Here is a 15,386-nt window from a genome sequence, read left to right as displayed (position 1 = left end):
ATCCCAGGAAAAGGCATCTCCTCAGATAGGAAACTGGAATTCAGATGGCCACACCAGAGAGAAGGAGGACCCTCATCTCCTTCTTGTCTTCACTATTTTGGCAGATGCACCTGAACTTTCAAGAGGGCAGCTGTCCAGGCTTCTCAGAGTTGCTATGATGGTATTGACTCCACAGAGATAAACTCACACTAGGACAGAATGGACCCCAAGCTCTCATGGTCAAGTCATATCTCATAAATGAGATTATATGAAGTCATGTTGCTCTTCTCTGTTTATTTCTCTTGGTATCCCCAACCTCCTGGTCTGAGGGATTCTGCCCGTCTCCACTGCCCTGGGCCGGTGGGTGGGGCCACTATTGCCAGTAATGAGTGAGAAATCCCAAGGGAAAAACTCCAGTCACCTCTTTCCACAGAGTCTCCCTTCACTGGTAAGCCTGGAGGAGTTGGTTTTAATTCATTAGAAAAGGTAGTAATATTTCCCCATGTTAGTGGAACCAGGGAAGCCCTAGTTTTAGGTGAAGGAGGTGAGACACCTAGACCATGGGCTAAGCCCTCAACCAGGTTATCAGAACTTGGGAAGAAGAAGGCTGATCTTGTAAACTTAATGTTGGGATCCATCCATGGGCTAGAGCTATTTTGCCAGGTGGCAAAGGGGGTCCACCAATCATTGGTAGGGGTGAGCCTGCCTTTGGGAGAGAGTGGCTCCCTCTGTGGATAGAACAGACTCACCAATCACGTGTGGCTCATCAGGTATCATCTGCATGTGTTCTGGGGGACAGAGAAGGGAAAAAGAGAAAAAATACACAAATCAACAAAATAGGAATAACTAAAGCTATTTTTCTCGAGGTTTTTTTCTCCTCAGGAGAGCCCCTAGAGGCAGGAGGAGTGGCATCAGGGAGGAGATAGAGATGGCTCTGCTTTTCTGAAGAGAAACTGCCAACACTATTTCCAAATGTTCAAAGGTCTGTGACCTGCAGGATGACAGAGGCCTGGGAGGTGGCACTGCTCTCTGCAGCAAAGCCCCAGCCTCCAGAACACCCCAACATCTCTGCTACCTGGCCTTCTTGTTCTGTAGAACGACCTCTACAACTTGGGGCACTTGTGGGTGGGGAGAGAACTGGAGGGAAGTCCACTGAGTGTGAATACAGATCTCACAAAGCCAGTGTGCTCAACCAAGGGTTCCCAGCCCTGCGTGCACGTGAGAATCAACTGCAGAGCTTCGGTGCACACCCAGACCTGGGCCCCACTACAGAGATTCTGATTTAATTGGTCTGGGGTAGGACCCAGGCGTGGATGTGCTTTCGAAGCTCCCCAGGTGATGCTGATGTGCAGCCAGGGTTGAGAACTGCTACATTATACAAGAGGAGGAGATGTCCTCAAGCCCTCGCTAGACCCCAGTTACTCTTAATTTATATACACTTCTAACAATCCAGTTGTCTGGTTTCCTAGCTGGTATATGATTAAAAGCCACATATTTAGAAGAGGAGAGAAAGGCTGCTAATGAAAAGACACTAAAAGCAGCAAGACGTAACAAATGAGAGTCTGAGCACAACTGCAAAGATAGAAAGCCTATAAAAGGCAAACAGTGCACACACCCCCACTCCTCCCCCCACCCCCACTGCATATCCTAGTTACAGTAAGGGCCTGAGACAATCACTAGATGGAAGAGGGAGGTGGGTGGGCTACAGTCAGTCCAAAGGGAATAAGTATTATTACCCCATCTTACAGTTGAAGAAACCAAGGCTCAAAGAGGATCATGGATGGGCTCGCTCAAAGTTGCACAAGCATTGAGTTGCAGCGCTGGGATTTGAATGTCAAATGTCACTCTGTCCTTAAAAGCCCACATGTGCTGGGAAGTGCCATATCTGTCTGTTTAGTGTGGCTGATATGTCTAATGATGACCCAAAGGCTAGAGCTGGATTACCCCCAGGATCCAGCTATTCAAGATGTTCATTCTAGGAATAGTTACACACACACACACACACACACACACACAAACACGCTTCTTAACAGCGATGAAAGAATAGGGAATCCATTTGGGAAATAAATAAATAAATAAATAATACAAGTTCTTTCCCAGCTCACACCATTCATCAGAATGAATACCAGATGGATAAGGATGGAAATGAAACCATAAAGGTACTAGAAGAAAATATAAGTGGATATTTTACAATCTTACAATGGGGAAGGACTTTCTAAACATGTCAACAAAAGCAGAAACCATAGAGGAAAAGATTGATAGATTTGACTACATTAAAAATTAAAAACTTCTGTACATCAAAAACCACCATAAATTGAAAAAATATTCAACCTCACCAGCATTCAAAGAAAGGCAAATTAAAACAGCAATGAAAGACTTTTTTTTTTTCGTGATCAGATTGGCAATGATTAAAAAGAATGATAATACTGAGGGTTGGACTGGGTGAGGGGAAATCAGCATGCATACACTGTTGGAGGGAGTGTAAACTGGTACAATCTTTCTGGAAGGCATTTTGGTAACATGCATGAAAAAAGCCTAGGAAGGCACATACCTTTTGACCCAGTCATTCCACGTATGAAAAATTATCCAAAGGAAAGAACTGATCTACTACACACATGCAAACCTTTTCTAATATGTGTAAGGATTTTCATTGAGGCCCTCTTTGGAATGTTGAAAAACTGGAAGCAACCTACATGTTTAAAAGAAATGAATTAGTCAAGTAAATTATGCTATATACATAAGAAGCAATATTTTGCAGAAATGATGCTGTAGAGACAAACAGGCCAATGGAATAGAATAAAGGCCAGAAACATATCTAGATATATATAAGAATTTGGTGTATAATAAACACCAAATCAGTGAGGCAAAGACAGACTTTAATAAACGGTGTTGGGTTACCTGGAAAAAGACAGAGGCTAGACCAGTATTTCACAGTCACCAGGATAGGCGTCAATTGAATCAAAGATTTAAATGCACAAAATAAAACCATAAAATTACCAGAAGAATATTAGAACTCCTTTATAATCTTGGACAAATGAAAGCCTTTCTAATTGATTTAAAACCCAGAAGTCATGAAATAAAAGACTGATAAATATATCTATATAAAAAGCTTAAAACTCCTGTATGGCTAAAGCACCATAAGCAAAGCAAAAACAAAAAACAAATGACTAACTGGAAAAAAAAACTGCAACTCATTTTACAAAGAGTCAATCGCTCTAATATATAATTTGTTTCTCTAAATCAAGGAAACCAATTACCCAACAGAAAAAAAAAATCTTTTTCAGAAAAAAGAAATACAGATGGCTTTTAAGTATATAAAAGAATAAAATATTAACAAAAGAATAATAATAAAAGAATAGTAATAATGAGTGCACATTACAGTTGCAATGATATACCCACTTTTCACCTATTAGATTTGTAAGAATCCAAAATATACCTAATTGGGGGAAGTCATAGAGAAAGAGGCATCCTCATACATTGCTGGTAGGAACAGTAAATGGTACACCCCTATGAAGGGCATTTTGGCACTTTCTATTAATGTTATTAATGTATCTACCCCTTGGCTCATCAATCCCACTCTCTGAATTTTTCCTGAAAATATATATGTACACATACAGAAATGATATTTGTATGTACTATAACACTGCATGTAACAGCAAAAGACTGGAAATAACCCAAACATCCAATGACATGGAACTGGTTAGATATTATCCATTCACACTATAATATGTCAGGAAGCTCTCTATGTGCTGATGTGAAAAAGTCTCCACTACCTACTATTGGGTTTTTTTGTTTTGCTTTTTAGGGTTGCATCAACAGCATATGGAGGTTCCCAGGCTAGGGGTCTAATCCGAGCTACAGCTGCCTGCCTAAGTCACAGCCACAGCAATAGCAATTCGGGATCCAAGCCGAGTCTGCGACCTACACCACAGCTCACTGGCAACTCCAGATCCTGAACCGACTGAGTGAGGCCAGGGATCAAACCCGCAACCTCATGGTTCCTAGTCAGATTCATTTCCTCTGTGCCACGATGGGAACTCCAAGGGTTTGGGTTTTTTTGTTTTCTTAAGCACAGTGCCTAATAATGTATACAGTGTGCCAACTCCTTCGTAAGATTGAGGCATATATATAAAAGCAAATTGTGCTTGCTTTTATTTTCAGAAAGGTGCGCTCTATTAACAGTAGTGGCCTATAGGAAATTAGGAAACCAAGTGAAGAGGGACATGGGTGCAAGCAAAAATTCTCAACCTGTACTTCTTACATCATTTTGATTTTTGAACTGTGTGAAAGTATTGTCTGTTTTTAAAGTAAGATGAGGCATTCCCGGCGTGGCGCAGCGGAAACAAATCCAACTAGGAACCATTAGGTTGCAGGTTTGATCACTGGCCTCGCTCAGTAGGTTAAGGATCTGGTATTGCTGTGAGCTTTGGTATAGGTCGCAGATGCAGCTTGGATCTGGCGTTGCTGTGGCTGTGGCTAGGCTGGCAGCTACAGCTCCGATTAGACCCCTACCCTGGGAACCTCCATATGCTGTGGGTATGCCCTAAAAAAGACAAAAGACAAAAAAATAAATAAGTAAATAAAGTGAGATTAATACATAATTGTGCAGATTCACTTGTGTTGACATGAAAGATTTTCTAAATAAATTTAGTACATAAATTAGGTCATAGAAATACATACAGAATAAGGTCAATTTTCTTTTTTAAAAAATCATGTATCTATATGGTCATATTCTTTTATAATAATTTCCATAATCTTGGGAGATAGGAAAATCTAGAAAGACACTCTAAAAATTAATAGGAGTTATCTCTAACTGGGAAGATTTAGAGCCATTGCATTTTAATTATTTTTCTTTTTATCTATATTTTCTAAATTGTGTACAACAGTCATGTTTTATTTCTATAATTACAAAACAAAGAGGAAAAAAACCTTACCTTAAACAAGCCTCAAGGAAAAATAATGATCCAGAAAAGATACCTGCACTATGACAAAGAATTAAATAGCCTTAATATTTAAAGACCTCTTGCAAAAATAAAAAGACGAATACTCCAGGAAAAGCTCAAATAAACAATAGGATAAATAAATGTGTATTATATCATGTATTATTAGAAAACAATAAAATAATATTGTATGCTGTTTAATGACAAGGATAGCCAGTATATATTAAGAAGGAAAAGCAGGTTGCCAATAATAAAATGCCAATGCAATAATAAAATGTCATTTTAATAAAAATGTTATCTATACCAGACTTATAGGCTTTATTTGGTACATGTATTTGTGTGTAGATATTAATATATGTGCAGAATAAAATCTGTAAGGATAGGTCCTGAACAGTAAACAGATGCAATTTCTTCACGGTAGGATTACAGGTGCTCAATTTTTTTCATGTCTTAACTTCAAAACATTTTACCCAAAATCAGTGCTTCTACTTTTCTGCAATGAAAGTTATTTATAAGATATAAATTATTTGTAATATTGCCTTGTGAAAGATTTAGCCACAAACAAATTCATCACATTGTATTTAATAATGAAAATCTGGAAACAACCAAAATATATAACAAGAGACATTAAAGGTGACATGCAGTCTGTGGAATATTTTCAATCACAGATAATTACATTATAGAAAAATATTCATTAGTGTGAGAGACTCACAGTAAGTGAAGAAATATATATATGGCATAAATAAAGCAGAGTATACAAGATGACACCATTTTTTTTAAAAAAAAAGTAAATGCTTAGAAAAATTGGGGGAATATACACACCAGGGTATTTGTTTACTGTGGTTACCTTTGGGTAGTGGAATTCTAGGTGTTTTTTTTTGGTTTTCTTCTCTTTGATGGTCAGGATTTTTCTCACTGCTCTACCAAAAACAATCCCTTCTAAAATGAGGGGGGAAACCAAAGCACTAAGGCATTTTTTAATGCTTTTTTAAAAGTTATGCTTCAAGAGTTAAATTCTAAACTACCTAAAAATGTCACCCATCCAAAAGGAGAAGTAAGGTGGGCTCCATCTACTGATGATAAGGAGAAGCAGAGCGCAGTAGTAGTCCTAAGAGGAGATGTCTTATTCCCTCCTACCTCCCTTTGAGTTTTTCTTGACCATCAGCTGTCGGCCACCATGCTGGGTCCAATGGCACTGCCCACCAGCATAAGACAGCAGGACACTGCCACAAGACAGGCACTCCCCTCACCCCTACCCTAAAGAATCACTGGTCCAACCACTTGCCTTCTGGTACCCTCTGGGAGATAAGCTAATAAACCTGCTGGGCTGGAAGGTGTTCGCTGGGCAGCATGGGTGAGGTGGCCAGGGCCCAAAGTACTCTGTGGGGCCAGCTTCTAGCCCAGCCCCAGGGTCTCCCTTAACTGCTTCTGCTATAGCCTCCCTGGCCAGCCATCCTAGTCTAATCGATGAGCCCCTTAAAAGGAGTGGCTTTGGGGTGGGGCATCTCTCAGTCAGGCCTGAAGTGAAGAGCTGGGGTCTGAGAGCCAGGCAGCCCCTAAGCCCTTCATGTCTCCTGAGATTTTATTGCAACTGTCTGATCTGATCTCCTGCTCTCAGTCCCTGCCCTGTCCAACCTGTCTTCCAAGCCCCTGCCACCCTTCTTGAAATATGCCTAATTATTTTAATGCTGGGATCAAAACGTTTTAATAAAATCAGTGCTTCTCAAATGTTCCCGCTGAAGTACACCAACAGCAGACAAAAGAAATGCCTTCAGTTCCCCCCAGGGACCGCATAGCCCGAAGCTCCTGCCAGCACACCCAAGCTCTCTTTGAAGTCTTCTGTTTTCTCTTAAAAATTCATGAGAATTTTGCATTCTAGTCCATGACATATCTGAATTTCTTTTAATATGAAGATGTTTAAAATTATTCACCTCAAGAAAAACTGATGCTCCTGAAAGAAATATCGTTTTTCTCTAGAGACTCAAATATCCTCCTTGGATAAGTACCTGCAGCATAAAATTGTGAGAAGCAAGGCTCTATACAATTTAGCCCCCACAAACCCTCCTGTCTTCCTCCCACTACTCCTCTGCGTGCTCTCCAGTAGCGGCGCCCCTGGGACTCCTGGCATGTCCTCATCTGCCAAGTTCTTCCCAGCCCCTGCATTTTTGCTCAGGCCCTTCCTTCCTGTGAACCCCACCCCTTTACCTGCTTACAATCCACCATCCCTGAAGGCCTCGAGGGAGATCGCAAGCCACCCTCCACAGGAAACCTGACAAGAGAGGGAGCATGAGGCTGTGAAAGCACCTTGTGCTTTGGGATCAGAAGGCTGCTGTTTAGATCCTCACTCCCAACTCTTGACATTAGACAAATTTCCTAACTTCTCTTACATCTCATTTGTAAAACGCATCTCTCCCTCAGAGGGCTGTTACAAGCATTAAATAAGATTCAAGCTCCATGGCAGTGCCCAGCACGCACACCCCGAAATTCCCATAGCATTCTTTAGGCCACCCATGGAAAGAGAAGACATTCACATAGACAAGCTTTTTTACAAATAATAATAATAATAAGAGCTTATTTTCCCCAAATAGATCAGTGGTGCCCAATGTCCCAAAGAAGCTTCTGGTATTATTCCCCCGATCCCACGGCTTGAAAGATTTTGGTTATTAAATCAAACACATTTACAGAAGAGTCTCCTGTTTTTCTAAGTTCTCTATCCCATGGAGCTTTTAGAACCCTGAGAGCTGTCCCAGCCCACTCCTGCCTCACTTTAGGGACTCAGAGCAGGGAGCCACCCACAGAGACCATAAACACCTCAAGACTGCAGCTCCGGCTCCACACTTACCACTGCACCTTACTCAGCGCCTTGCTCTAAGAACACACCTAGTAACTGCTTGTGGCATAAACAAAAAGTTCCACCCTGATGACATGGGGGGAGAGCCCTGCCTCAATTAGCCAGTTGGTAAGCAGAAAGGGGGCATTGTTACAGGAGGCAGTGCCAGAGGCCAGCCCTTCTCCCTCGACCCACCCCTGAGCGAGCGCACCCCCAGTTCTATCAGCTGGTCTCCAACTTCAGTGTGTGAGCCGATTAAAAAGCGCCCTCTCTTCAGTTGTCTGGAAACTCCTGCAAGGAAAGTTTGCTGCCCAAAGTTGGCTTTTGACTAGAGTCTTAATAAGAGGCCTCGGCAGGCTGTGGCTGGAGAGACAATGTCACTTAGAGGAGCAGCTTGAAGCTGCAGTTAGGAGAATTATTTTAATGAATACATTTCCTTTCAATTGTATGGGAATATCAAGATCCCATTAGAATAGGGAAGCAATTAGAACTAATAAAGATGAATGCACAGTGCTCCGTGCGTGCGGAATAACAAGCAGCCAACAAAGGGACTCCAGAGAGCCTGCTCTAATCCAAGTGAACTGGCGGCCAGCGGAGGGGAAACGGCTCTGTTCAGCTGCTCAAAGGCCCTGTGTCCCGTGCATTCTGGTCACGGCCAGCGAATGGCGTGAGCTGGGCCTTGGAGGTGGGGGTGTTGGGCCCCCACCCTGGCCCTGGGCGGCCTTTGGGGGATAGAGATGGGCTGTTGGCAGCCCCTTGGCGACAGTGGCCATTCAGACCAGGGCCCTGGCTCCCAGCCAGCCTCACGCCTGCCCCTCGCACTGGGCCTCATTGTGTCCAGGTGGCAAATGCCTTCTCGCCAACTCTCCTTCGAGGTTTAGAGAGCGGGTAGGATAGAGGAGGAGGGAGGGATGAAGGGGGCCCCGTGCCCCCTGCATCCCTCCCCTCCCCGGCCAGGCCAAGGTCTGTTCCTCCTCTGGGTTGGGTGTTAAGTTACAGACATTGGTGGGTCACAGGCAGCCAAACACTGAAGCACTGTTGCTTACACAATTGCTCTTCAAATAGTAACAAACAATTTTCATTACCCAAGTCAGATCGAATCATCCGCCTGGCCATCCTGCTTCAATGCCCGCCACACATACAAGACCCATGGCTTCACACTCTGCCCATTCTGCTGTGACAAAACTGGGCTCCCTTTTGCCCCTGGCCCAGGGACGCGGGACAAAGCTCTTCCTCTGATCCCTTCTTTGAGTCGGATCAGCTGCATGGCTGTCAGAACCCAGTTCTGACAGAAATAGAGAAGACAGGAGCAGCTCTGAAGTTTGGGGCTCACTTGGACCTAGGCTGGGACGTCACTCAGCATCTGTGTGAAGAAGGCACTCAGGAGTTTGGAGGACTCTATTGACAAGTTTAGAAGGAATCCAACAAGATAGCTCTGGCTCCCCACCAAGGCATCCACTAGCCTTAGCTGGAGTGTCAGGACTTGACATTTTTTTATTTAATCTGTTTTGGCCAGACAGTTTTTTCAACCAGGAATGTGTGAGTTCATTCCAAAATGTCTGCATGAGAGGCCAGTCACACTCATTACTGAGAGTTTTCTACCATATCGCTTAAAAAAAAAAAATTCTGTAATATTTTATATTTGTTACCTCATAGTAGAGCATTTTGAAAGTAGGCTTACATTTATAATCTTACTCGAACCTCAAAATAACTGTGGGGACTGGCAAAGCTAAGGTTGTCAGGCCTAAGGTTGAGGAAACGGCAGCTCAGAGAGGTTAAGTATGCTGTGCAAGGTCAGAGAACGAGTGAATGGGGAGGGAGAACCCAGAACTCAGGTCTTCTGACCTGGTTCGGTGCTTTGTTCGAGGACACACCTTTTCTACACCCAGAATGCTAGACAGTTCCATGATAACTCATCCTTCAGTTCCGCTTTTCCAGTATAACTCCCTTGTCCTTTTCCGTATACCAAACTGTACTAAGTACTATAGGTGTTCAAAGACTATAGTCTCGGCTACGAAGGACCATCCTTCAGGAAGGTTTCCAGCTAACAGTCATCAAGGTTTTGTTTTGCTATCCCCCCAACCCCCACCAAAGAGATATACATTTCCTCCCTTTCAGCAACTTAGGTAAGAATTGTTTTAAAATCTCCCTGCCCAGTATGAGGTCGGCACAATCAAAACTGGAAAATGACTGTCTAGGGCCCTTCCAGAACAAAACACTGTAGGATCTAGGGGTTGGTAAGTGGCAAGGCACATACCCCTCATCACCTCCTATACCTAAAGTCCCATTCATTTAATTTTTTAAAAACTTTTTTACATGGTGACTATGGTTAGTAATACTGTATTATGTATTTGTTTGTTTGTTTTGTCCTTTTTTAGGGCCACACCCATGGCATCTGGAGGTTCCCAGGCCAGGGGTCCAATCAGAGCTGCAGCCGCCAGCCTACTCCAGAGCCACAGCAGTGCCAGGTCCAAGCCGTGTCTGCGACCTACACCACAGTTCACGGCAATGCTGGATCCCTAACCCACTGAGCGAGGCCAGGGATCAAACCTGAAACCTCACGGTTCCTAGTCAGATTCATTTCCACGGCGGGAACTCCTGTATTGCATATTTGAAAGTGGCTGAGAGAATAGATCTTAAAAGTTCTCATCACAAGAAAAAAGATCTTGTAACTATGGTGAGGGATGTTCACTAGACTTATTGTGGTGATCACTTCACAATATATACGAATACTGAATCATTACATTGTACCCCTGAACCTAATGTTATCTGTCAATTATGGCTCAATTTTAAAACTTTTTTATTTTTATAACTTTTCAGAGAACATTTCCATCACCCCCAGAAAGTTCACGCATATCCCTTTCCAGTCAACCCCACTCCAGGCCTCCATTGTTCTCATTTCTGTCACCAACAATTAGCTCTGTCTTAGACATCAGATTAACCGGAATCATATTGTATATAATCTTTTGTATCTTTCTTCTTTCACTCAACATAATGTCAGCCAGACTCATCCATATTGTATCAGTAATTTGTTCCTTTTTTTTTTTCAGATGAATAGCATAACAAATTATTCATTCAGTTTTCAAAATCCAATCATACTACTGCTAACTTGCCCCTCAAAAAATTCCTTCCATTCAATGTATCTCCTGCATGCTCCTCTCCACGTTCTATCTCCTCCATATCTCCTTGGCAATGCTTGAAGTGAGAAAGCTATGTAAGTAACCTAGTTTATCTCCAGCAATGCCCTTTTAGGTAGAAGTGGTTCTACCTTCAGGGGAAACTGATAACCAGGCATCCAGCGTGGTGGTCATGAGGACAATCTTCAGACTAGACAGATCTGGATCCTCCTTTCCGGTCTAGCACTTAACAGATGGGTGGTTGGTGATAGGTGATTTAACCTCTCCCCGACTATTTTCCCATTTGTAAAAGGAGGATAATAATACCTTCCTAATGGGGATTTGCAAGGACTAAATCATGTTGTACATAAAATGTTTGGCATAATAGAAACTAATAATAGCCTCAAGCTAGACTATAATAAACATCCTCCTGCTTCATTCACACACTTTCAGTTTTTGTAAGTAATAAAGTATAAATGGGTATATATTTTCAGAAGTTTTTAAAAATGAAAAGTTCATAATTACATCTAGAAAAGCCTGTCAGATACTTACTTAAAATAAACAGTATTTCCTATGGGAAAAAAGTAAAGCTTTCCATTGTTTACTCAATGACAATTATATCCTGAGTGCCAACACTGAGGGGCTCTTCAAAAGACTTAAGGACACAGCCCTACCTTTTAGGAGGTTTGGTTTGGGGGGGTAATAAGATAAGCACAAAAATAACTACAATATGAAGCAGAGTAAGACCAATAGAAATAATAATAAACATCTATTAATACAGTGGTTAGGCGCATGGTCTCTGGAGTCATGATTGCAAACAGTGGTTCAGTCATGTGCTGTTGGGGAAATTACCTAACCTCTTTGTGTGTTATTTCACTTGTAAAATGGGGATAATAATACCACTTATCTAGCAGGGCTGTTATGAGAAGTAGATGAGTTAATACATGTAAAAAATGAGCAGAGTAACAGCACATTATAAATATGCAAAAAAATAGCTAACAGTTATTGAACACTATATGCCAAACATTGTGTTAGTTTATATGCATTACTTCACATAATCTCTACAATGTTGTCTTGTATTATACCCATTTTACTGACAAGGCAACTGAGGGGCAGGAAGTTTAGGTTAATTCGTCCAAGACTACATAGCTAGTAAATAGCAAATTTCATAGGACAGACATATCTATAAAACGAGGATAGTGCTAAGAGTACTTACCTTAATGAGAATTAAATAAATTAATATTGGAACGATGGTTAGAACAGAGCCTGGAGCACAATAAGGTGTATATGAGTGGGTGTTAAACAAATACAAATTTCTACGGTGAATCAGATATAGGAGTAAATAACTTCCATGCACAGAGACTAAGGAAGGCTTTGGAAAGGAGAAATTTAAGCTGATCCTAGAAATGAGGGGAAGGGTGAGAAGAGAAGCAGGGGAAGGGAAAGGAGGAGGAGAAGGGGAAGGAGGGAGGAGGAAGGGAGAGGGGAGACTGGGATGAAAGGAGGGAAAAGGGAGGGGGAAGGGAGGAAATGAGAGAAAAGGGAGAGGAGGAGTTGGAGAGGGAGGAAGAGAGGGAGGAGAGACACTAGGAGAAAGCTCAGAGTAGAGTAGGCAAAAAGAAAAAGTAATGGGAGTAGTTAAGTTTGATTACATTTTTTAAAAAACCTCCCCTTTCCTCCAATCTGTCACTATTTCTGCCAGCTATACTTCAATATATCGTTTATCATCTTCCTTTCACCCCTGTAGAATCTACTATCCTTACTCCCTCATCATTCATTCTACGATATTTATGGAGTGCCTCTATGTGCCAGGCACTGATACACCAATGAACAAGATAGGCCACGTCTTAGTTCCTATTCTGCACTATGAAATAATACTCCAATACTTCAAGCTGGATTCCCAGTTTTTGGTCAGCCCTACTCCAATCCATTCTCTACACTGCCACCCAGAGAGACTGGAAAGATAACAGATCTGGTCTGGGCACTCCCTTGCTTAATCTTCCTGTTGCATATTCCCATCGTCCTCAGAACAGATTTCAATCTGCCTAGCATCCTGTTCAAGGCCCTGCACCTTCCCGCACAGCCTTATCTCCCAGCCTTCATCTCCTTACATTCCGCATTTGAACCACAGTAAATTACTCAAAATCTTAGGTACACACACTTAGAAACAAGCGCCTGCTGAAAGGACGTGGCTAGAGCTCCATCCTATTCCATTCTTGCACACTGAAACCTTGAGAAATTCCTGGTTATCCTCCTCCAGCTTTGCAGTCTTAAAAAGCTGCGCAAACTACACTCTTCCACAGCCCAAGCATCCCGGAAAGCCGGTGCGCACCTCCAACCCAGCGGTAGCCGGAAAAGGAGGGGCTTCGCCGGCCTCCAGGCCGCCATCTTGGCTGAGTTGGCCGGAAGTGTTACGGCAATCCAGCGGCGGGCGCGCACTGAGGCTGCGCGGCGGCGGCGGCGCAGGTCTTGAGCGCCGGCGGCGTTGCGGCGACCGCCCCGAGCCGTGTGCGGTAACGCCTAGCAGCCACAGAAACCCCTGTGTCATCTCTCCTAGTCCTACTCCAGGCTCCCCAGCCGCTGTCCACCCCTTCCGCCAGGGTTTGCGCAGCGGCTTGCACATCCCTCGGCCCGAGTACGCGCTTTGCACCTGCCTGCGCAAAAACATGTTGCAGAAACCCGAGAGCGGGGTTCTCCCCGTCCCTCTAGTCGAGGGGGAGATGGATGGCAGCCATGACGGTGAGACCCAGGCCCTGACCGTCTCGCAGGAGGAGGCCCCGAGCCCCCTGCTGAAAGAGAGCCCAGAGGAGGACCTTGACGCAGTAAAGGAGGAAGGGGCTGCGGAGCCCGCCCTCACCCCGAAAGGTGCGAGGGCCTTGGCAGCCAAAACTTTGGCCCGGCGCCGGGCTTGCCGCCGTCTGGATCGGACGGTGGCCGAGTTGGTGCAGTTTCTGCTGGTGAAGGACAAGAAGAAGAGTCCCATCACTCGCTCGGAGATGGTGAAGTATGTTATCGGAGACTTGAAGGATCTGTTCCCCGAGATCATCGCAAGGGCCGCAGAGCATCTGCGGTATGTCTTTGGTTTCGAGCTGAAACAGCTTGACCGCAAGCACCACACTTACATCCTGATGAACAAACTAAAACCTCCTGAGGATAAGGAGGAGGATCTGGGAGGAGATGGCCCCAGACTGGGTCTCTTAATGATGATCTTGGGCCTTATCTACATGAAAGGTAATAGCGCCAGGGAGGCACAGGTCTGGGAGATGCTGCGTCGGTTGGGGGTGCGTCCCTCAAAATATCACTTCCTCTTTGGGTACCCGAAGAGGCTTATTATGGAAGATTTCGTGCAGCTGAGATACCTCAATTACAGGCGTGTGCCTCACACCAACCCACCGGAATGTGAATTCTCTTGGGGTCCCCGAAGCAACCTGGAAACCAGCAAGATGAAAGTCCTGGGGTTCGTGGCCAAGCTCCATAAGAAAGAACCCCAACACTGGCCAGTGCTGTACCGTGAGGCCCTGGCAGACGAGGCTGACAGAGCCAGAGCTGAGGCCAGTATTAGGCCTAGGGCTAGGGCCAGGGCCAATGCTAGGGCCGGCAATCACCGCTGGTGAGGGCTATTGGAAGAGTGGCCAGCCGGAGCGGGGGGTGGGGGGCTGAGGGGGGGCTGAGGGGGTGGGTGGAGTTGGGCACAAAAACTACTGAGTCTAAGTAGAATAGGTGGGGGAAGGGTCGTATTTTCTGTAGCGGTTGTATTTATGTAACTAGGATTTAGGTTTTGTATCTTGCTAAGTTTTGTTACATTTAATATACTGTTAAATTGATGTTTGTAAATGAGATTCGTATACTTTTTCCTGTAGGATTTTGTTGTAAAGTTTTGCTGGTTTTGTAAAATGAATTGAAAAACATTTTATTCTGTGATCTTGAACAAATGATGCAACAGTGAATGCTGTACTTAGGTAGTTTAAAGGAACTCAGCAGTATGATGATCTGGTACCAGAAAAAAAATAACTGACTAGTATCTAGCTTTGCAACACTTTTTTGTGTATTGTATAAAGAAAAAAGACTGACATGTAACTCTATTTGCTTAGTTATTATAGTATCTGGAGGGGAATGCAATAAATTAGAAGTATAACCTGGTATACTTAATATATGTTTGTTAAGTGTCTTTTGTGTAATGCACTGTTGGGGGTATTTGAGGAGAGAGTGCTGAAAAAGATAAAGGTCCTACATTTCAGAACTGGACAGTAAATAAATAAACAAGAAATTACAGTGCAGTGAGTTGAAGACTACAGAAAGCCACCCAACCCAGCTGGGGGATTGGTTGAGGCTTGCCTGTGGTTCCCTTTAGTTGGACTTTGGTGTAGCAGTGGGAAGGGTGGAGAAGAGGGGAAGGAAAAGAAGAAGTTAGGGGGTGGGAAGCGGTTAAGATCATAGATGCTGATCAGTAACATGGGAAGACTTGATACATGGCAGATCTGGAAAACACCTTACTTGTCAGTGCTCTTGGTCCAAGGCAAT

At 43.6% G+C, this 15,386-nt stretch overlaps 1 protein-coding gene across 1 annotated transcript; it reads left to right on the top strand.

The window, feature by feature from the left end:
• The first annotated feature begins 13,305 nt into the window (after positions 1-13,305).
• Positions 13,306-15,014, top strand: MAGEF1 (MAGE family member F1). Its single transcript, XM_047755387.1, has one exon. It carries the CDS (start codon positions 13,532-13,534, stop codon positions 14,477-14,479), a length of 948 nt encoding a protein of 315 aa, XP_047611343.1. The 5' UTR covers positions 13,306-13,531; the 3' UTR covers positions 14,480-15,014.
• The last annotated feature ends 372 nt before the right edge of the window (positions 15,015-15,386 follow it).

This window comes from Phacochoerus africanus, chromosome 1, assembly GCF_016906955.1.
Source record: "Phacochoerus africanus isolate WHEZ1 chromosome 1, ROS_Pafr_v1, whole genome shotgun sequence".
Classification (NCBI taxonomy): domain Eukaryota; kingdom Metazoa; phylum Chordata; class Mammalia; order Artiodactyla; family Suidae; genus Phacochoerus; species Phacochoerus africanus.
Note: the sequence above shows the minus strand (reverse complement) of the source record. Positions and strands in the feature narration are given on the sequence as shown.